The 22,602-nt window shown below is 43.5% G+C and overlaps 1 protein-coding gene across 1 annotated transcript; it reads right to left on the bottom strand.

Annotated features, from left to right (window-relative positions):
* Nucleotides 1–4,428: 4,428 nt before the first annotated feature.
* Nucleotides 4,429–5,005, bottom strand: LOC135398805 (putative nuclease HARBI1). Its single transcript, XM_064630321.1, has 2 exons — nt 4,918–5,005; nt 4,429–4,814 (listed from the first exon to the last, which is right to left on the bottom strand). Exons 1-2 carry the CDS (start codon nt 5,003–5,005, stop codon nt 4,429–4,431), a joined length of 474 nt encoding a protein of 157 aa, XP_064486391.1.
* Between the last annotated feature and the right edge of the window lie 17,597 nt (nt 5,006–22,602).

Below are 22,602 nucleotides of genomic sequence, written 5' to 3'. Positions count from 1 at the left end.
CTTGGACTTTACATCTGCACCAGTGACTTCACCATTGCCTGCACTTCGACGCAGTACAAGGAATCGACGACCACCGGTGCGCTACGAGGCTACATGAAAGAACTAGAATTTTGTGTGGGATTTTTGTTGGGTTTATTTGGGTTTAATTCCGTTACAGAACAGTTGGTTTACAAGGGGGAAGATGTGGTGTAGTGAGAGGAAGATGATGTAGCCACATCATGGGGGGCACGTGAATAAAGTGGAAGACGAGGAAGTCTTCTTTTGGGAACAGGCTTACAGGAGATCGGACATAGTTTCTTCCGCTCTGAGATACAGGTGGAGACACCACAGTAATGATAACGGAAACGCGTACCATGGTCCTCCATTACCGGAAACAGAAACGGAAACTAATTTATCGTCCGGTATTGAATTCGGGTAATGGCTATTCCTGTTGTGCGATGACATTTGAGTGACTTTTCTTATTTTGGTTTTGTATTTTGATAACTCCATTCCGTGTAATGCTCTAAATACTACACGAGAGCATGGAAAGAAAGCGCAATCTCGAGGGTGCATCCCTCGCTTACCTCGTCCCAGTCCTCATAACTCCATGACATCAACATATGACTATACTCCACCATAGCACGAGGGTGACAGCCTACGATTTTTAGTTACTTATTTTGTACTTTTTTTGTTTTTCGTTTCACCGTGGCCATGGCAGTATTATTTACTTCTGAGAGCGTCCGCTTATAAATGCGACATTGGATGAAGGTTGCGCCCAGCTGGCGTGCCGGACTCCGAGTGACTGAAGGCTGAAGACATGTTCCTACATTTTTAAAATATACTTGTATCTTGCAAGATGTGCGCATCCCAACGACGCAAAATTACGTGTGTAGTGTGTACGCGTGACACCGAAGCAGCATTTGGGCAAAACTGGGTGCTGAGAGGGCCGGAAGGGCCGTCCTCCCGCAGCTCTGTAACCGTTCCATTACCGGAAACAGTAACGGAAACGTAACAGAAACGAAATCGAGAGGCCGGTATCAGAAACGGATAAGGGAAACGAAAATATAGCTGTAACGAAAATGGAAACGGTATAAGCGTGCCCGCTGTATGTTTCTGCTGGCTCTAAATGTAAAGTTGCACATGTGGTATGTTTTTTAAAACTGCGTAGAGAATTGCAACACATGTTTAGTTGTGAAGGTGACAGTTTATGCACGATGTCCTACAAACTTAGCGCATTAGAGTCCTGCTGCGCTTGCGCCGTGCGCATTTCTTGCGTGACCAACGAGATGGCGCCACAGGCGCCTCGGCTAGGCAAGCCTGTTCCAATAGTGACAAGCAAAGGGATCTACTCAGCTGCTCTCTTGTGCTTGTCTTCGTGTCCCGTGTCTCTCGGTTATTCGTTTCCTTCATCATCATGCACCAGTTAGCCTGCGCCCTATCTCTTTTATCAATCAGCTGAGTCAGGCGGCTTCGCGGGCGCGAGGTATTGGAGGAGGATTCTAATACGATCATCCTTTTGTTTCTCCAATATAACACAAACCACAACGTAACGATATTTCATAAATGACAAGCAACATAGTTGGTCAGGTCTCACTGTGATGAACTGTATAGTCACCAGCTGGATTCCTTTATAGCATGCAATATGTGTGTATGAATGCTGTGTACATTTATATGCTCGCCTTTGTACATGTTTGAAATCTTTAGGTCATGGACACTATACTTGCAAAGCGATCGGAGGTGTTTCCGCTGAGCACTTGCAGCAGATTGCTTGGCTCATCATCTCCTGATGCTCGGGAAGGAGCCTCAGAGCCGCCTGCCGATGCCTCATCACAGAATAGTGTGAATGTCACGCCAAGGCATGGAGCACGCAGAAAGAGGGCACGGCGTGATGCTGATGTACGCCATGCCGAAAAGATTAAACGAATGGACAGATTCCTCGACCTGTTCGAGGAACTCGTTGAAAAGATTTAGCCATGACGTGTAAAAGCAGAAATTAAACGTTGTTTGCAAAATATCTCTCAAGCTGAGTGAGAGCATTTGCAATCATATCTCTTTTCACAACACCGACATTGGCACTTCGTGGACAATTAGCAGAGACAGAAGAAACCGAAATATCTTGGAGACCTTGTCCTCCTTTGTTACCAGCAAATTCCCATAGTTCAGAGCGGCTGTAGGATTTTCTGAAGTCGTCTACGTAGGGCTTTCGACACAAATCGTGCTTAAAAAGTCTGTTTGCTGATGAAACTACGAAAAGTTTTTTTTTTCTATCCATACAGCACTGTTGCATTAATTTAATGTAAGAAAAGCACGCATTTTGTATCTTTGATTGGTGCAACAAATAGTTGCATTGTCATGCAAATTTTAAGTGCGTCCCAAGGCTGTTCCAAGAAACACAGCCGCAGGTCTAGAGAAATGTATCGGCTGGCGTTGTTTGGTGCTGTCAAAGCTCAAATGAAGCGGTTTGACACTGCCCCCCCCCCCAAAAAAAAAAAGATTTGTAGACCTCTTTGATCGTATGTGACATCTTTGTACGTGCTAATATTTATTAAAATATCCTACATATGTGACAGGTTACTGCATCGTTTGAAAAGCAAGGGCATTCGCAATGCTGTCCCTCTTCACAGCCGCAGCCTCAGAGCGTCCTTCGTCACTATGGGTTACTGCGTCCTCAACCGCAGCTTCATAGGAACAGTCAAATATGTCACCATTGTCCACACAAAGATTATGAAGCACGCACCTTCCGATGATGACAACTGGAATGTATTTCACATTATTCATATCCACATACTGTAAAGCAGCACAGATCAAATGTCATTTAGTGTGGCTATTCGATAGTCCAAGCCACCAGGACAAAGACTGCGCAAGTTTCATTCCAATCGACGGTGCGATTAATTAGAAAATTACAATTAAATATTACGAGCAACACTGCACTAGGTATTCGAAATGAATCCGTACTCCTGACACATACGGCGGCAACCACATTGCATGCGTATAACACTGGGCCCGACATAACAATCCACCATAAAATCCGCCCCTGCAATTTACACAACGATCCACATCTGAGGATAAACGGATAAGCGAACTGAAATGAAATGCTGAGCCGTTGAAAAAAAATGTGTCAGACGTTCAAGAAGCCAGACTGCGACGAGACTTGTTTGTTCACAAAGGCTCAGAGAGAGAGTTTCGAAAGAGGCCGCGAACCATCGTTCGGAAGAGGCCGTGAACAGAAGGAGCGCGCAGGCGCAGCAGAGAAGTAGGGAGAGCCTCCATCGAACAGCGGCCAGCGCTGGGTTACTTCGCAAAAAACACTGTTAACAGGGGTTTCAGAATGCATAGGTAAACACGAAAACTGATAATATGGTTACTAAAATAACCAAGTTCCGATGTAATAGTGTGTAATACCAATTTTCAGTGTTGCCTGCTGTACAGGGGGTTGTTTGACACCAGGCGTCGCACCGCTCCACTACGCCGCAGAGCCGTATATTAAAAGGGAGACTGGCCATTGGGAGGAGTCACAAAAAGAGGCTCGACCTGTCAATCACAGTTTCGCTCCTCTGATTGGTTTGCTTTTTACCAAGGGGGTCGCCATGACACCATACTGCCACCCAAAATGGCGACGAATACAAACACAATGAAGCGGGGATTTCGTGACAAAAAATTTTCACAGACTAACCTGATTTTACGCTTCAAATGTACATCCTAATATAAATTTCTCGGAAATCAGTTTCAACTTATGCTCATCCATCGATATCTAACTGAAAATAATACGTTTTGTCGCCGGTGTTAGGCCTAGTGAACACGGCGATCACAACGAAATCATAACAAAAACGGCGCTGTGCTGTACATCTTATATTTAACAGCTGGATTTCATGGATATAAACATTTTTGCCTCTTATATTCCAACTATTCATGTAGATTTGTTTAAAAATCATACCGACAACAGAATGTGTCCCAGCGGGTGGTTCTGCCGGCAGCGGTACAACGACGGAAGCAGACGACAATTCCCGACGTGCCTTACGCTCCCTAGGTGGCGCTTATCAAATCTGCACCAACAATCCACTACTTTTGCAGATTGCGAGAGGTATCCATTTCAATCCCATCCAATCCACTTGCCACCCAAAATGGCGCTGCCCATGTTGGATAGGGGGGCAAATAGTGAGGATAGGCTGATTGATAGCGCCCCATATTTCAAGACTTCATTGGTCGGAAAGCTGAAAAAGTGGGTGGAGCTTCAGGTATAGGCATGACCCATTAATGGCCAGACTCCCTTTTAATATACGGCTCTGCTACGCCGCATCTTTCATGGCAGATTAAAAATACTTATACCGCGTTGTCGGTCGTATGGTTCCGCATATGGTATTTAGAAGCAACAAAGTCTCTAGTCACATCACCGGCATATCATGCTTGTCTACTGCTTTACAGTACCTTTAAGGCGTCTGAACAGTCCCTTTAGTTGGGCAAAGGCTCGCTGATGGTGCACCGTGTGCTAGAACGTATTGCATTGTACAGCACCTGGTGCTCAGCTAGGTGCCCATTATCCTTGTATGGCACAAGTAAGTTTGACTGCAAGGGGTAGGCTGCATCACCTAAAATGTGCGTGCCTCCTGGAAATACACCTTCCTTTCTCATTTCCAAGGAGAGTGGGGCACGGCGAAACACTGCGGCATCATGCACCGAACCTGCTTCACCGGCATAGCAGTCGATGAATCTCATCTCGTTGTCACATACTGCTTGCAAAGTGACTGAATGATGCCCCTTCCTATTGATATACGATGAAGGACACCAGGTAGGGGCCTTGATCCGTATCTCCGTCCCGTCAATGCATCCTGTGGTACCTGCAAACAATTTGTCCCATTGTAGCATATTCAAGCTTTGACAGCAAACAAACGCAAAGAAATACACTGACTTATCACATACTACATAAGCTTGGCCTGGTACCTGGGAAGGAGTAGGTGCTTTCAAAGGCCACAGCAATTTGAAGGGCACGCGCTTCATTCGGCCAACTTATTAGGTTCTCCTCCTGCATGACCCCCACATAAGTACTCGGCACACACGATGTACTGCTTCGTGAGCCGTCCAAAGTGACACACAGAATCTGTCAGCGATAGACCTGGAAACGTATAGTATACCGATAAAGTTTCCACTCAGAACTCCCTCAATTCCAATTGCCACTTTGGCATTTGTCCCTGCATGTATGCTTCTTGGTTCGCTAGGTACCACAAGGCAATCAAGAATTGCTTTTCTGGGCGCAGTGGTCGTCTCCCACGTTCTGCCGTTGCATATCCTGGTGCTATACGTGTACCGCATTTGCGCACGAGCGCCTCCAGCATGCTTCTTGTGATGCGGAAGTGGGTTCTAAACACTTCACAAGTCTGTCGCGGCACGTTGATTTCTGTGTACCCTTGTACCTTTCCGCTGACGGCTGGATCCGCGAAGTAACAGATCAGACCCTGAGCTTTACGGATTACTTCTACCCGACTTTGCTGCTCGCTGTCCATAATTTCGGAAATTGACGTACAGGCACGACTACAATACGCAGACTAGCACGACTCAAAGGCAGACCCCAGGCTCGGAACTGCACAAGTACATCCCCGCCGTGTATACGGAAAACTATTTTCCCGTAAGGTTCCCCGACCGATCGTCTCTGACCATAGGTCGTATGCAGTCCAGATCTTGACTTTTTACCGTTTTCTTTTTCACAGTTTTCTTTTTTCTGTGACAATGGTGGTTCCGCTTAAAGAATTCGCTGAATGATTAACCAGTGTCCTGCGACGCGCGCCAACGGGAAGCAGACGACGCAGGACCAGGATACTGCGCAAGCGCAAAGTCATTCTCGCTCGGTCGCGTATGGAATTTTATTTTCGCCTGGCTTTACCCCCACTGATCTCTATGTATAAAGGCTGGATCGCGCATGGGAGAGGGGCTCGTGGGGGAGAGGCGTGCCTTCGGGCCGCCATGTTGGTGGGCCCTAAAGTGCTGTGTGTGCCCATAGAAAACAATGGGAGGCAACATAAATTGTGAGTATTTATTGCGCTGCTAGCATTGATCGTTGTTTGTCATCACACAATTTTGTAAGGTACCAGTATACTGATGTATCCTAACAGTGTTTCACAGGTGTCCTGCCGTTCGATTCTTAATTACGTTATGTTTTGCATTCCGAAACTAGACCGTCACTGCAGTGCAGCGCTAGGGATTGTACTAGAGCACGTTTCCCAGCCAATATTTCAATAAGAAACGACTTGAGGTTAACAACAACCATGTATATAATATCCCGTACTGTGTCCTGAACAAAAATTGTTCCATAAAGAACGGTCCGGGAAAAGATATACTCGCATGGCAGAAAGAGATCGTTCTGTAGAATCACAGCCGTTGTTTTAGCCGTGTATGCGTTTAGTATGATTTATATCAAGCATCGCCTTAGAAAGAGTCTTTTAGTAAACGACAGCGGTGCTTTGCCTCGCAAATATGGACACACCGAAGCAGCGCAAATAATTACTTCACGCAATTAGATCACACTCGTTAGGACAGTTAATCAGGTAGTGATGTAAGCTTAATCAATTAAGTTACTTAGAAAGTGGTAACACCTCCTTGAGACACAGGACTTATCTCTTTTTGAAGTACAGCCCTTCTGTGTTTGTTTGCTTCTTCCTTTATTTGTTCTGATTATTTTGCAGGCGCGGTTGTGCCAGACTGAATGTCCTTCTCCAGCACTCACATGCTTTTGTTGAATACAACTGCAGCGTGAGAAAATGTGCTTGGGGACGGGGTCCTGCTATCCAGTGCTGACTTTGTCATGCTTGTTATGTGGAGCATGTTCCAAAAAATGCAGCTCCACATATGGTCTTCAAATTGCAACAGGACTATTTGGAGGTTGAAACAGTTGTGATTTTGTCATTTTGGCCCTCGTGTACCCAGTCTTTGAAACGCAAACAAAAAAGTCTAACACGATATGCTTTTGTAATGAAGATCACTGATGATGAGTAAAGAGAATGTACGAGTTCAAGTTTATTCAATATTTTATATCATTCATTATATTATCAACATTTTATGTCAAGTTTATACAACATCAAGTTTATTCAAGTTCAAGATTTATTTCTTGCACTTATGCGTTTCAGGATACAATGAACAGCACTATTTGCAGGGAGGTCGCAAAAGACTACATTTATTGTTTTGTGACCTTGCTACAATGGCAATATATATTTTAGGAATGATATTGGTAGGTACGCTCTCTAAATTTGTAGCACTCAATTTTAGGTTGGAATGAGCAATGAATAGCAACTTCCATCCTGATATTTTCTCATATATGCTAAATTTTAAATTTAATGTGATCGAATATGTGATAATATAATAATAATATATAAGAATATAATATGTGATAAATGAATGTGATCAACAGTAGATGTAAACAACATGAGCAGCCAGAGAAGTGCATTCTCAATAAATAATTTTCTTCTTATAGTGTATATGTGCACGCCTATTAACTGAAACAATTATCACAGTTCCCTGACAAGTTTTAATTTCTGAGAGTGTACTGTAGAGGCTGCTTAGATCTACAACAGTTCATACAAGGTATTATATACTGTGAATGCCTTTAAAAACCTGTGACACATATGCCTTTACTTTCTGGAGGTGCTGTGGTAGTCAAAGTTTGTGGGCATTGCGCAGGTTCTGCAACCATTTCTTAAGTATGTCGAGGCAGCTGTGAAGTAACCTGTATTGATGATGATTATTCCAATTTTTATGGTGCATCGACAACAAAGGAAATAATACATCAGAACATTGGTTTGGGTGCAGCTAGTTAAAAATGAATATGTTGTTTAATAAATGCATTGGACAAATGTTAAAACATCAGTTTAAAACATGGTTTACAATCCCTGTACCTTCTAAAAATTAAAAAGATTAAAAACTATTCTAAAAAGAATATGCGGAACTCTTCTAAAAATAATTATAATCTCTAATTATTATATGGCTGGGTGAAGGAGCCTAAAGTGTAAGGTGTGTTTCTGATGGTGAACATGTAAGAAAATATGCAAAACTGAGAGAGGCTAACCACAGTGCGTGCACTGAGGTTGTTCCTTCCTGTAAAGTAGAAACCAGTGGATGAGGAACGTGATACTTACCTGTACATCCAGCCGTATCACACTGCACAGATTATTCACTGGGTAGCCCTCATGACGAAACCTGTATTGAGAGACCACTTTTGCCTTAAAAACTGCTACAAATAGCCAGACACGCTACAAATTATTACTATCGTAACAAGCTGACGCTACAGCTCAGACACAAAGGCGTTATTCAAGTCGCGGCACACCACCGTTACGTAGGATAATTTGTCACAAATCAAACCAAGGCACAAAACAATACCAATACATGAAAAAAGGTGACAATCGTGGTCTCATTATGACGTAATACCGAACTTGTGCGTGAAGGTAATTCAAAGAAATGAATGTGGCACTTACTTCCGCAGAGAACACCGTGTACCATGCTAGCAATGCATGCAAAAAAGCGCTCGAGTGCTCGCACATATATTGATGACAACACTACCTGTGTAGTGTAACGTGTTCTTTCAAGCATATTATGCACTCAAACTGAATTTGCCGCCGAGTAAAATGCAAGTGTGCTCGATTGAACGTCGGAAGAGCGATCAAGCAACCTGCATCCAGTGCTCGTTTTGGGCAAAAAAACACTTCATAATGGTCAACTAAATATACAGAATGGACGCCTATTTATTCCTCGATAAAGAGTGACTCACCTGTATAAATTTAGGCCTTACCAGAACGACAGCTGGCGACCAATTAGGTGACACAGAAAGGCCACGCCTCCTGATTTTTCGTCTGCTTTCGACGACGGAATGCCACTGTGTGATGGGAACATGAAAATCGTGCGCGCTGACGGGGCGGCGGAAATGCGCCCCTACTTCCGCCGCCCGCTCACGACGCCGCGTCGGACGTCGCCAAGTGAGAACTGGCCCTTAGCCATACGGGCATCCGAAATGCCCGCCACTGGTCCGGCACGTCCGCTCGTGGAACGACAGCGCGTGGAGCGGTCCTATTGGCTGCCGTCGAGCGGCCGCTTCCGCTCTTCGACGAATTCTTCTGTCCACCGCTGTCGTCGAGAAATCGGTGAAGTTCCCATTGCTCGCGTCGGCTCACCGCAAAAACGGTGACGGTGGCCGTTTTTCCGTTGAGAATTCGTCGTATGCGTACGGCGCGTATTCGGCGTAATTCGGCGTATGGCCGAGTAGTATAAGTATATTGAGAAACTACGGCCATGTTAAACTACGGCGCCCCTGCCCCTGAGCCCTGCGCGTATTTTTCCCCGCGCGGCGCGTGTGCGGAGGGCGCGGCGCGTGTGCGGAGGGTTGTCCGCGCGCTTATCGGCGAGGGGAGGGCTGCGTGCGCGCTTACCCTCTCACATTTTTCAGCCTGGGCCGACTTCTTTCGTCATTTCTCCGCCTGGGACGACTTCCTTCACAATTTTTTGTCCGATACAACAGGTGTGCAGTGGGCGGTTTACATGCAAAGGATAGCCATACACAAAAGTACAAGTGAAAATATATTTATTAAAGTCATGAGTGTCGAGAATTATATTATGACTCTGTGTGAAGGAGAAAAACTTAGCAAAAAATCTGATGCAATAGCATTGAAGGGCTATCACAATTTTTATTAGTGATATAATCACGCAAGTTTTCAATTAAGCAGAAGGAGTAGCACATTTAATCAAAGAAGATATTTTTAATCAATATGATTACAATCAAAATTAAAAGTTTTATTATAAAAAGTCTAACAGTATTATACGTGACCACCATAGTGGAGCTTTAATTACAAGTGCCGATAGATGTAGTTAATTGCGGACAGCAGAGAACCTGGAAGACCATGGGACACGAACACAAGAGGAAATAAAATCTATAACACTACAAAGAAGATATTCTTAATCAAAACAACAGAGGAGGAGAATAATCTATCATTCTAACTACCATAAAATCATCCCCGTGACTTAATCTAGTCGAACCCCATACAATTTTCATTCTAAGAGACACTACAAACCTTACTTTGTTTTATGAATTCAACACAGAAAATATATTAATGAACTTGACCACATAGCACGCTCCTAGCCAACAATCAGCTCTAATAATATCTGCCCTGATTTGTTGAAGACGGGAGGCGTACACCTGTTTTGTGACAGTTATGAACATTTTCGAACGCAATGGGGAAGATTATTCCAACATTACACAATTAATCATTTTCTTATTAAGTAAACAGCATAGACATACGGAAATAATGAGAAACAAAACGATCAGCAGCTAATAGAGAACCAAAACCCATCACGTAAACGAGAGGTACACAAAGAATAAATAGTTGAAGAACAATCTAACAAAACGAGAAACATGCACGAATGAATAGCAGAGATAACACTTTGAACAACAACAGACACATGCAGGAAAATAAATGAAAAAGAATCTATCAAAACGATAAACATGCACGTATGAATAGCAGAGAAACACTTTGAATGGCACATGATGAATAATTTAATACAGCACACTGAAGAGCTAACGCTGAATAGCAGAGAAACACTCTAAACGGCGCATCTGCCAACGTGTAAACAACAGACAGGAAAATATTATTGAAACAAGATCAACAGCTAATAGAGAGCCAAAATCCAACACGTAAACAAGAGGTACACAAAGGATAAATAGTTGAAGAACAATCTAACAAAACGAGAAACATGCACGAATGAATAGCAGAGAAACACTCTAGACGGTGCATCTAGCCAACGTGTAAACAACAGATAGGAAAATGATTGAAAAATAATCTATCAAAACGAGAAACATGCACGGATGAATAGTAGAGGAACACTTTGAACGGCACACCATCCACATGTAAACAATAGCACACACACGAGGAAATAATGAAAAACACGATCAACAGCTAATAGAGAACCAAACAAATGCACCAAAGCAAACAAGAGGTACACAAAGGATAAATAATTGAAAAACAATCTATCAAAACGAGAAACACACACGGATAAATAGCAGAGAAACACTCTAAACGGCGCATCTGCCAATATGTAAACAACACACAGGAAAATAATAGCGAAACAAACTATCGAACATTACAAATTGAAATGGAAATAATATATCTTTTGAACTATCATAAAATCAACTTTGCGACCTAACAATATAGAATTTTCATCCTACTCGTGCACTATAAACTTTACCTTGACAGAGGTATCCAAACACCCAGCACAGCTATGCTTTACACAGTACAACCACACTCTTAAAAATGAACTTCACCGCATAGCACGCTCCTAGCCAGCCATAATCTCGAATGATATCGTTATCTGCCCTGATTTGTTGAAAACGGTAGGCGTACGCCTTTTTTGTGACAATTATGAACAGCATAAGTGTCACAAAAAAGGCGTACGCCTCCCATTTTCAACAAATGAGGGCAGATAACGATATCATTCGAGATTATGGTTGGCTAGGAGCGTGCTATGCGGTGAAGTTCATTTTTAAGAGTGCAGACTCGAGACCGGTGGGGTCACTCTCTCCCTCTAAACACCCCAAAGCAAATAATCTGTTGTCAATCTATGGGGTGGGGACACCCTCTCTCTTTTTCACATTCTTTCCTCCAAAAGGAAATATTCTCAGGACTGGTGTACAGAGATGAAATTTTTTGTAGATTGCAAATAGACATTGGAATTATTCGATTCTCAAGAACACAATAAGAATTCTACACTCTAAAAACTGAACTTCACCGCATAGCACGTCCTGCGCCAACCATTGCGACGAATGATAGGATTATCGCTTCTGATTCGAGGAGAGAGGGAGACGTACACCTTTTTGTGTCAATTATCATATATCCAAATTGACACAAAAAGGCGTACGCCCCCCTCTGTCTTCGAATCAGGAGCGAAAACCCTATCATACGTTGCAATGGTTGGCGCAGAGCGTGCTATGCGGTGAAGTTCAGTTTTTAGAGTGTATCAACAAACAATAGCACGCAAAAAATCTAGGAATAGACGTCAATATCAGTGCAAACTGGTTTTTAGAGAAACATTATCTAAGCAAATGAGAAATATTATCGGCGCAAACAATACCAAACGAGAAACGCTGCATTTTAATGTATTTCAGATCAGACATAACTATTATGCATACATTATTCTCAACTCACAAAATATCAATCGAGTGAACATCTGAAGCAAAAAGATAAAGTCAAATTTACTCAATGATAGAAACAATACTCATTCGAAAACGAGAATCAAATTTAATTACATCGTTTTATGACAACTTTGCAATAGTAATTTCTACATGCAGAAGCCACAAACAACTCATCTGAAATGCAAATGAATGTAAAAGTTTGCTACAGTGAAAATCAACGCACACAACTTAAAAATACATTCCCAACTAGTAGAATATTTTTATTAATATCAGTCGAGTGATCATCTGAAACAAAGCCTTAAACAGTAATTAATTTAGGCAAATATTTTTTCGTAACCACGCAGCACAAATATACATCACAGAAACATGTCTTTTTCATTCAGGACCCACTAGTGGAAACGAAGTGAGAGAGGGAAGCTGAGTTCCCATACACTTTCGTTAAGGTTACGCCCGCAGGAAGTGGGGGAATCCAATAATGGTCTTGGTACTGTGGTACACAATGTATAGTTGACAATCATAAACTCGCTCCTGCAAGTCAAGTTAGGGAAGGAGGGGCTCTAGCGCTGTCTTGTACGTAGAATCATTGAAAGCACACGTTTTTTCATTACACATCACATCTTTTTTGTAAATTGACTTTCATAATTCTAACGTCAGATTGAACATTCTAAACCTGATAATAAAATTTTAATAAATAAAATTACCACCGATATGATTTAATTAAATGTCGAGGCACACTACAAAACAGAACAGACAATTGCTATACATTGAAGAGATGGACGGATATGTACTCGTTACCATAGGTCATGGGAGGACCTGATAAAAAGTTGCTTCGAAAAGGAGGAGCCGCGAAACGATTCAATTATCGCTGCATTTCAATACATCCTAGACATGGTCGTATTCGGAGATATGGTGCAAATTATGGAATTCAAGATGCGAGAACTTGTATGCCGAATCTACAATAGTTATAAGAATATTTGCACGTCAACATCGGAAGGACCACTGGGATTGATGGTGGAGTTTTTGAGGTTTGCTAACGAAGAATTGAAATACACTAGACCAGATGTAATTGTAATCATTGCAATGGGCATTGCATTAATCAAGAAAGCAATCAGATCAAATTATCATATACAAGCAGTCTATATTTCCGACGCCGCGTCGTGAGCGGGCGGCGGAAATAGACGCGCATTTCCGGGGTCGGGAGAGGAGAGACGTCGAGTAAAAAAAAAACTGCCATGCCGAACTTCTTTCACGACGTCGGCGAGAGCTGCCGAGAACGGCAGCTGGCGACCAATTAGGTGACACAGAAAGTCCACGCCCCCTGATTTTTCGTCTGCTTTGAACGACGGAAAGCCACTGTAGTGGGAACATGAAAATCGTGCGCGCTGACGGGGAGGTGGAAATGCGCCTCTACTTCCGCCGCCCGCTCACGACGCCGCGTCGGGCGTCGCCAAGTGAGAACTGGCCCTAACTTGGGAAGTGGAAAGGATGCTGTCGTCCACCCGCTGCTGACTGAAGGCGCTTTTGTAGCGCTTGCTTCGCGAATATGCTTTGACCTCAAGAGCTTCTTTTGTGTGCTACTATAACTTTTCTATGTGTAGCAAAATATTTATCAGTTAATTTGAAGTCAAAATTTAACACGGACTAACGAAACGCCGGCTAGGGCGTCACCGTCCGCCGCTGTGGAAATCTGTGCATGCGTCACGACCATCTCTATAATACACGACCATAACACTCGCCCGTTCGCCTATGGGACTTCCGTCCGCGCCTCGGGGAGCGGAAGTGCCGTATTTACGCGCGGAGCGCCCGCCAGGGGCGCCACTTGCGGGACCCAGAAGAGCGTTTGTTGTAGCTCAGCTGTGTTCAATATGAGTGGTCCTTGTGGTTAATTCTTCGTGCGTACATGTTTGTGTATTGTCGCAGGTTCTCTGTTCATGTAGAGCTAAGAGTTCTGAAACTAAATACTCAGAAATAGGCTCTGCTCTGAAGCGTAGGTGGCATGTAAAACTGTGAAACTCGCGCACTATGTGCCGTACATCGTACACATAAACTTGGCAGCAGCACCTTGTGTGTTGGGCCAGTTATCATGCGCTTATGATTGTCAGATGCAAGCACGTTCAGACTTTACGTTTCACGTGAGAGGCGTTCCGTGTTAATATACAGGGCAGTTACAGAGAATGGGTGAATGCAACCGTAAGAAGAAACTGCTCTTGGCAAAGAGATGACTGATACCTGTTACGACGTCCAACAGAATTTGTTGCATAAGCAAGCACTTCAGTTTTAAATCAGCAGTTGCTTGTTTTGTTTTCCTACTTATTTACTTTTATTATATTTATTTTATTATTTTTTATTATTATTATTTATATTTATTTTTATATTATTTATTATATTTATATTATTTTATTTAGTCCGCTTATTGTTCCCTTTTTATTTTACTTTTTTTTTCTTCTTTTGCGGTTTGCCATTACAATGCTCTGCTAACCTTTATTATGCTGTTCGGATAGAAGCCACTCTGAGAATTTTTCTTGATGGTGGCTTTTCTGCGACGCTACCTTTTGGTGCCTTTTTTGTGTTCGTTTTGCACTCCTGGGAGATGCAAGGCTGTGTAAACTTCGTGATCACTAAACGTAGGTACCGTAGCCACGGTGCCACGTCCGAGAATTTTGCGCTTTGCGCCGATGCTAAAGTCTTCGGGCTTGAAATGCCGAGAACACGCAGAGTTCGAGCTAGCATGCAGGCGAAAAACGATTTTAGATGGAGAGTTTTTCGCTGTTGTTGCAGACAATGGTCGCGGCTGATTACTTTGTTGTACGAAGCATCTTCATCAAATTTAATGCAAGCCTTTGCTCATCGGCACCAGTGAAGATGCTGTTCTCCTCTGCGAATCTGATTGTACGGCCGAACACAAGAATCCTAAGTGATGCAGTCAAAAACTTCTAATATTAAAATTACCGTGATAATCTAACAAATAAATGCTATTTTTCCTTGCTGACTTGTTATGTTCATCGTTATTTCTGTAATTCCAGATGACATCTTCACCACAGTATTTATGGTACTAGTTACGGCATTTAAATACTGTATATTTTATATTTAAATACTCCTATCGAAAAGTATTTATGAAGAGTACTTAAACACCCCTTTCAACAAAGTATTTTGCATTTATATTTAAATACTCAAAAAGTGAATTTATGTCCACCCCTGGTCGGAGGCCATGCACTCTTAAAAATGAACTTCACCGCATAGCACGCTCCTAGCCAACCATTATCTCGAATGATATCGTTATCTGCCCTGATTTGTTGAAAACGGGGGGCGTACGCCATTTCTGTGACACTTATGCGGTTCATAATTGTCACAGAAAAGACGTACGCCCCCTGTTTTCAACAAATCAGGGCAGATAACGATATCATTCGAGATAATGGTTGGCTAGGAGCGTGCTATGCGGTGAAGTTCATTTTTAAGAGTGTGGTTCATTATTAGTTCTTTTTTTTTTTTTTTCAGAGAGAGATGCGTAAAAGGTACTCGCTATATTAGATAAAACTATTTATGGTACACACTGCCATCCAAAAAGTGCACCCTATATGAAATGAAACAATCGCAATTCGCAATGAAGTTACTTGTGTCAGGACGCCGCTATATATTTCGAGCCACTTCTCCAGTAAGACAGCATTTGAGCGGAACTCGTGGAATGAAATACTTGTGTTCGACACTGCTTTCTTCGGCTTGCAAAGCGGGACGGTGCAGTACACCATCACGTCTGCACCATGCACAAACCATGCACTGGAGACAAACTGTCCATCACGTGAAAAATAGCAAAAACCAAACGCGAATGACGGCAGCAACGGTATCCGCCGTCTGCCGAGGGTCCCGTACTCAGCGCCACAAACGCGCGGCGGCCGCTTGGCGAAACTACATCAGTGGCGCTGGGGCTAGGTGGGAGTGTGATGGTCGTGTATTATAGAGGTGGTCGTGGCATGCGTCGAGTTGCCGTTTTTGCGTCGAGTTGCTGTGCGGGTGGGAAAGTTGGCCGTTTTTCCGTCGAGAAATCGTCGTATGCGGTTACCGCTTATGCGGGTTTCGCGACCGCGAAAATAGTGTCGCCGCCGTCGCCGCTGGGATTTCCCGCCAAATTCCGGTTATTTGATTTTCATTGGCTCCGGACCCCCACGTGACCTTTCTCGATCATGATTGGCTGATGCTCATTTAAGCGGTGGATTGTACCGTCCTTTCTAGCTACCATAACGTCATTCTCAAACCCCTTATCAGCCTCGTCCCTCGTGGCCACATTTAGCTATTTCGTCCCGAAGAAGGCGGAGCTTCCGCCGTAACGTAGACGTCCTACCTAACTTTTATAATTTTTTAAGTTTTAATAAACCCTTTTTTGTTACTTCTCCTACTTTCGTCTTCTGTCTCCCATTTATTTCAACTATAATTACGTAGCCGTCCGACCCAACTCCAACTTTTCAAGAGAGATATATATATACAGGGTGTCCTTTTTTTAGGCGATACATATTTTTTATTAAAAACTATAAGGGCTATAGACATGCTGCTTTCATTTCGATCATCTCTGGGCAAGCGGACGTTCTTGGCCATATGTTGCTCAACCATCAAATGACTAATTACCTAAATATCGTTAATTAACTTTTTAATTGTAAAAGCTACGAAGTTGTCCCAATGAGAACATCTATTCCTTTCGGTGACCTGATAGCGTAGCCGTTTTCAGAACAAAAATCCGTTCGGTAGATCGTCCGCAAAAAAAATTCATGAAGGAACACAATTTTTTTTCTTTATTTTGTGTATTGCGCACCCTCGGAGACCCGTCTTTCCTTCATCCCCAATGTGGAGAGGGTGAAAGAGCACACGGTCGCCTCTTGCGTCCTGGAAAAAGATTAAAAGAACACAGAAAATGCAACCCAAGATAAGGGCAGTTCCAATAGCGTCACCCGATACATGTATTGAAGAACGTGTCGTGTCGCATTTTTTCTGTTCCATGTGTCAGGTTTTATCGTCGTTTTACATGTGTTATTGTTTTGTTTCTTTCTCGTTTTCATCAGAAAGAAAACCTTTTTCCGAGTCTAGAAGCAAAATTTTACCTTCATCACGCGAGGAGTATTCTCGGGAGTGAATTTAAACGGAGCGGCGAAGGGAGGACAGCTGGCGCCGCGCCGTGGCGAGCTGCGGAGCGGAGACACAAAAATGCAACTTGACGGGACCACGGCCGGCTCGGCAACACGTCATCGTGACGTGTGGCCGAGCCGAAGGATCCCGCCAGGAGCATGCGCTGTAGGATCCCGCGCATGCGTTCATCGGGAGTGGAAATCTCCATGAGACGGCAGCTTCCGCGCGATGGTCGCAGCAGTGTTGCCAAATTTGGGGAAAAGTCGCTAAATTTAGCGGATTTCGGGGTCTGTTTAGCGACAAAATTTTCTATTTGGGATTAGCGGATTTTTTGGTGACTTTCTGACATGTTCAGCGACTTTTTAGCGACACAAATATTCCTTGATGAAGTCAGGAAGAATCGTGAATTTCCTGTCACATTTCAGTGGCCGACAAGCTCTAGCGCAGAATAATATGAAATCGCGCCATTTTTCGCTGGCCCTCACTCCCCAGGGCCAATCACCTGTAACGGAGATCTCTCAGCGTGCTCCCTGCAGCGTGCAGTTTCGTTGTTGTTCTTTGCAGCGCTAGTTTATTTGGGCTGTTTCCATTTTGCCCCATTTCTGACGCGCCACGTGGCCTAGACGCAAGCGCTTTCCAACATACCTCTTAAGTAACATCAGAAATACCGCAAGAGCTGGGTGATGCTGCCAGTATTCAAGGGATAGCTTCGTCCAGTCAAAGACTGACACAAGGGTGCTGTGCACCTACAGGGTGTTCAAAATTAAGCTTTCACTAGCACTTTATAAATAGGCGAACAAAAGAAAACTGGTGCTACTTTTTCTGTTCCTTGAGTAAGAAAAGGTGCTACATAATTAGCAGCGCCTGTTTCTTACACAAGTAGTGTAAAGTTTACATCCGGTTTCCTGTCATCGCTGTGTTTGCGTAGCGCTCGTGAAAGCTTAATTTTGAACACCCTGTATATTGCAAGCGTGAGATTTATGCGAGGTTGTCAGAGAAGCAGGTCGCAAAAACACGAGAAGGCATCGGAACTTTTTGTAAGCAATAAAAAAACCATGTTCAGTGCCTCCGGTGACAAAACGAGAAAAAGTTCTGCAGACGATGTACAAGATGCCGAATTTCATTTACTTTCTCTCATTCTTATCTACTCATGCCCATTTTTTCATGTTCTCTCTTGGCCATCCACTGCGCTCATTCGCTGAATCATCTTGGTAGGGCTGTCACCATATTGTTTCATAACATGCAACGAACAAAAAAGGCACAATAGCAGCAGCGACTTTTTTAGCGACTTTCAGTTTCAATTTTAGCGACTTTTCGGGGCGCCACTAGCGACTTCCTGTGAATGAGATTTGGCAACACTGGGTCGCAGTCTATCGCAGTCGCATCCTGTGGTTTTCCTAATTTACGTTAATATTCACCTGGTATCGAATGTGTCCTGCTTCCCAGTGACGAGACGGACAGCTTTTGATGCCACGAAGCAATCGGACCGCCGGAGTGGAAAGACGATGTGATGCCATCGACTGCTCGTGTTTTTAGCGGACATTTGCATGATCGAAGGGTACGCTGAATCTCTTCGCTTTTCTCTCATCTGAATCAAGGTGTAGCAACCTGTCCACACCGGAGAAAGAACATCCACCTAAACGGCGCAAAGGTGTGAGTATTTTTCGTTATTGGGGCTAACAAAGGTCTCTCAGTCCGTGTGGTTCAAATGCTATCATAGATTTCAGGATTGCGTGAATGGGTTAATTCTCATCTGCGTGACTCTGAACCTTGCCGCCGCTTACGGCACAAAGAGAGTAAAAAAAGAAAATAGAAGTTACCGAATCTAGTCCCTAAACTCAGGTGGTGCACTGTTGATAAAAGTACACTTCGTTTAGCATGATCTTGGAAACCATACTTCAACAGAATATTTATGTAATATGTTGAACATACGTATCCGTTCTTTCCTCTTCAGTCAGCTGCTTTCATGTTCACAGGTGACTTCCTCAGCGGAGCCTGAAACCCCTCAGGTGCGACAGCATGATCACTGCAACCCACTATTCAGAGCAGACAAATGCTGTGCATCCTCTTTCCAGATTCCTCTTTAATGCAGTGTCTTGCCTACCATTCCGGCTCTGTATATTGTTCACAAGTTTTTTTTAAACCTGTTTTGTCATTTGATTTACAGTTTGCTTTATCATGTGCACAAATATGATATTGAGGGGGACATTTTCTTGTTGACACTTCTTATCTTATAATCATTGCTCAGTTAGATTACATGATTTGCATTCACCGGAACTGGAGTTGTATACTATGTTATTTTCTTGTCTCAAATCAGGGCAGCCCATGTGTATGGCAGCTGAAGTCTTTCACCAGGGTAACATGCCAGGACAACTCCAGCGAGTGTTCTGCAGGTCACCTCTAAATTAAAGGAACCTACCTTTGATGCACTATGTCCTCATGAGATTTTGTTCCTGCTACAACTCTGCGCTTTGTTTCACATTACCAAAAAATAACCCTACCAACCATTATCATACCAGTGTACTGCTGTGTTCAACCAGTTCAACTTGCTCTGGGCATCCTGCAAGGCCCTGCAGCTACTTCAGCCCTTATTTGCTGGTCACACTGGTGGCAATACAGTTGTTAGATCAGGTGTGACAATGTAAAATAAAACATATCCTGTGTTCTATTAAAAATAAAAATTATACATGTATTGCATATAATGTGTATATGTAGATGTTAGGTCTTAGTTATTGTACTATTTGAGCTAAACCAGCGGCATGGCCGAGTGGGCTAAGGCGTCCGCTCGTTGGTGATAACCAAGGTCGTGCTGAAGACTGGGAGGTGGTGGGTTCGAATCCTACCGCCGGCTGTGCTGTCTGAGGTTTTCCCTGGGTTTTCCGAAGACTTTCCAGACGAATGTCGGCACAGTTCCCCCTGAAGTCGGCCCAGGACGCATACTAACCCCCCTGTCCCCCACTCCTTCCTGCTATCCTCTCTCCGTCTGTCCACATCTGTACGTCGCTCATAGCCACAGTTGCTTCGCGGCGCTAACACCCAATCAAAAAAAAAAAATATTTGAGCTAAATGTCGAGATTTCAGCAGTTTGAGCCTGATGCCCTCGTCCTTGACGCACATACAAGTGTGCCCACACCCTTGGAGGAGCCTGCATAGCGAGGACTCTGTCCCAGTGGCAAATGGAACAGTTCTTTCACAAAGAAAGCAGATTTCTGCCAGAAGATCAACAAGCAGTTTACTTGAAATAGTACCAATTACTTGTCGTTTTTCTAATTGCAAAATATTGGTCATGCTACGTCAGTACTGGGGTTTTTTGCTTCTTTCCAGTTACCTCAACTGATGACTTCAAGCTTACGTAAAGCAATAATATAAGAGGGCATGAAGCAGGCGAACTGGTGTCGTGAGATTGTGTCCCCCAGTCTTAGGGATGTATTACACAGTATTGGAAACCTGGTTGAACAATAAATTTGTTAAACGACCAACACTTATCAGATGTGCAGTGACGATGTGCAGAATGCTCTTACACAATACGCTACAGCTGCGTGTTGTAGGCATGGTGGTTGGCAATGCTAAATGTTCAGATTTACGACGTGCTCAACATTGAATACACAATACGTGACGTGCTGATAAATAAATTCTTGCATGAAACATAATCTTCGGCAAACAAGAAGTCCTCCGACGGAAGGAAATACAGCCATCTGTAGAACAATAAATACAGAGTAAATCAAAATCGCCTGAAGGCGCGACCAGAGACAGTGTGACCTTCTACGTGCGACTGGACGGCGCCAGCTACAGTGGGCTCGCAGCATTACTTCCCATTGCGCAACACCGGTGACGTAACGGGGAACAGAAGTGCGGTCCGTACAGTTACACCATCGACGGGAGAATGTGCGCGGGTGAGGAGGAACGCGGAAGTGTTATTTCGAGCGCGCGCTCCTCACAGAGTGGGGCGATTTCGTCCGGAAAAATTTGTGGCATATTAGTTTCTCGTCGGGAGAACAGTTTCCAGCGAAAAAAGTACGGGGGTTCGGGAAATGTCATAGTCCCTTTAAAGCTCATCTTCTCCTCATCTTCGACGCATGAGGCGGCACTGTGGCGGCATCTTCGACGCATGAGGCTCCGTCACCCTCTCACATTAGGGGTGAAGGAAAGACGCGTCTCCGAAGATGCGCAATGAAAAAAAAAGAAAAAAAAAGGTGTTTCTTCACGAATATTTTGCGGACGATCTACCGAACGGATTTTTGTTCTGAAAATGGCTACGATATCAGGTCAACGAAAGGAATAGAAGTTCTCATTGGGACAACTTTGTAACTTTTATAATTAAAAAGTTAATTAACGTTAAGTAATTAGTCTTTTGACGGTTGAGCAACATATGGCCAAGAACGTCCGCTTGCCCAGAGATGATCGTAATGAAAGCAGCATGTCTATAGCCCTTATAGTTTAATAAAAAATATGTATCGCCTAAAAAAAGACACCTTGTATATATATACATATATATATATAAGTAAAATAATAAGACGTGGACGACAGATCACAGGAAAGTTAACAAAAACCAATTCATTTAATGGGTAATTTAACACATAGATTATAAAAGAACGGGCGGACGTTTCGACAGTGGCACTGTCTTCGTCAGTTTTTTTTTTTTTTTGTCCTGACGAAGACAGTGGCACTGTCGAAACGTCGACCGTTCTTTCACGTCTGTCGTTCACGTCTTATTATTTTACTTTTATTCAACTTCGTAGCCAACAGTACATGTATACAGGGTGTTTCAGTTAAATCCCCGGGCTAAATAATTCGCGAACCGGTGCACCAATCGAATAACTTTCTTTTTTACAATACCGCCTACAAGATGCGCACCACGTGAATGAGCGGGAGGCGCTCATTATTTAAATAAAAATGCAAATGAGTTTCGTAAAAAAGCGTAACTTCTAAAGCAGGGCGCTGTCGGTATTAAAATGGGTACTACCCCTTTTGGGACCTTCAGTGGACACCTTTCAGAGAAAAATCTGCCACCGAAGCGGGTCATTTGTTGCAGTAATTAATTGGTTTCGGTTTATGTATTTTTGTCGCGGCTGGTCGCGGCGAAGCGCAAAAGGACGTAATTCATTGGTGTAATTCATTGGTGTAAGGACGTAATTCATTGATGGATAAGGGAGTGAAAGAGCGTCTTTTTGCGCTTCGCCGCGACCAGCCGCGACAAAAATACGTAAACCGAAACCAATTAATTACTGCAACAAATGACCCGCTTCGGTGGCAGATTTTTCTCTGAAAGGTGTCCACTGAAGGTCCCAAAAGGGGTAGTACCCATTTTAATACCGACAGCGCCCTGCTTTAGAAGTTACGCTTTTTTACGAAAC

This window comes from Ornithodoros turicata, chromosome 1 (assembly GCF_037126465.1).
Source record: "Ornithodoros turicata isolate Travis chromosome 1, ASM3712646v1, whole genome shotgun sequence".
Taxonomy (NCBI): domain Eukaryota; kingdom Metazoa; phylum Arthropoda; class Arachnida; order Ixodida; family Argasidae; genus Ornithodoros; species Ornithodoros turicata.
This window is presented reverse-complemented; position numbering and strand designations above follow the sequence as displayed.

What these genes read in the sequence shown, in the direction of transcription:
- LOC135398805 (XM_064630321.1), bottom strand. Translation starts at nt 5,005, where the DNA reads ATGCAGGAGGAGAACCTAATAAGTTGGCCGAATGAAGCGCGTGCCCTT. An exon ending in AAGCACCTACTCCTTCCCAG is followed by an intron (nt 4,815 to 4,917) that starts GTACCAGGCCAA and finishes AATTGTTTGCAG; the next exon opens with GTACCACAGGATGCATTGAC.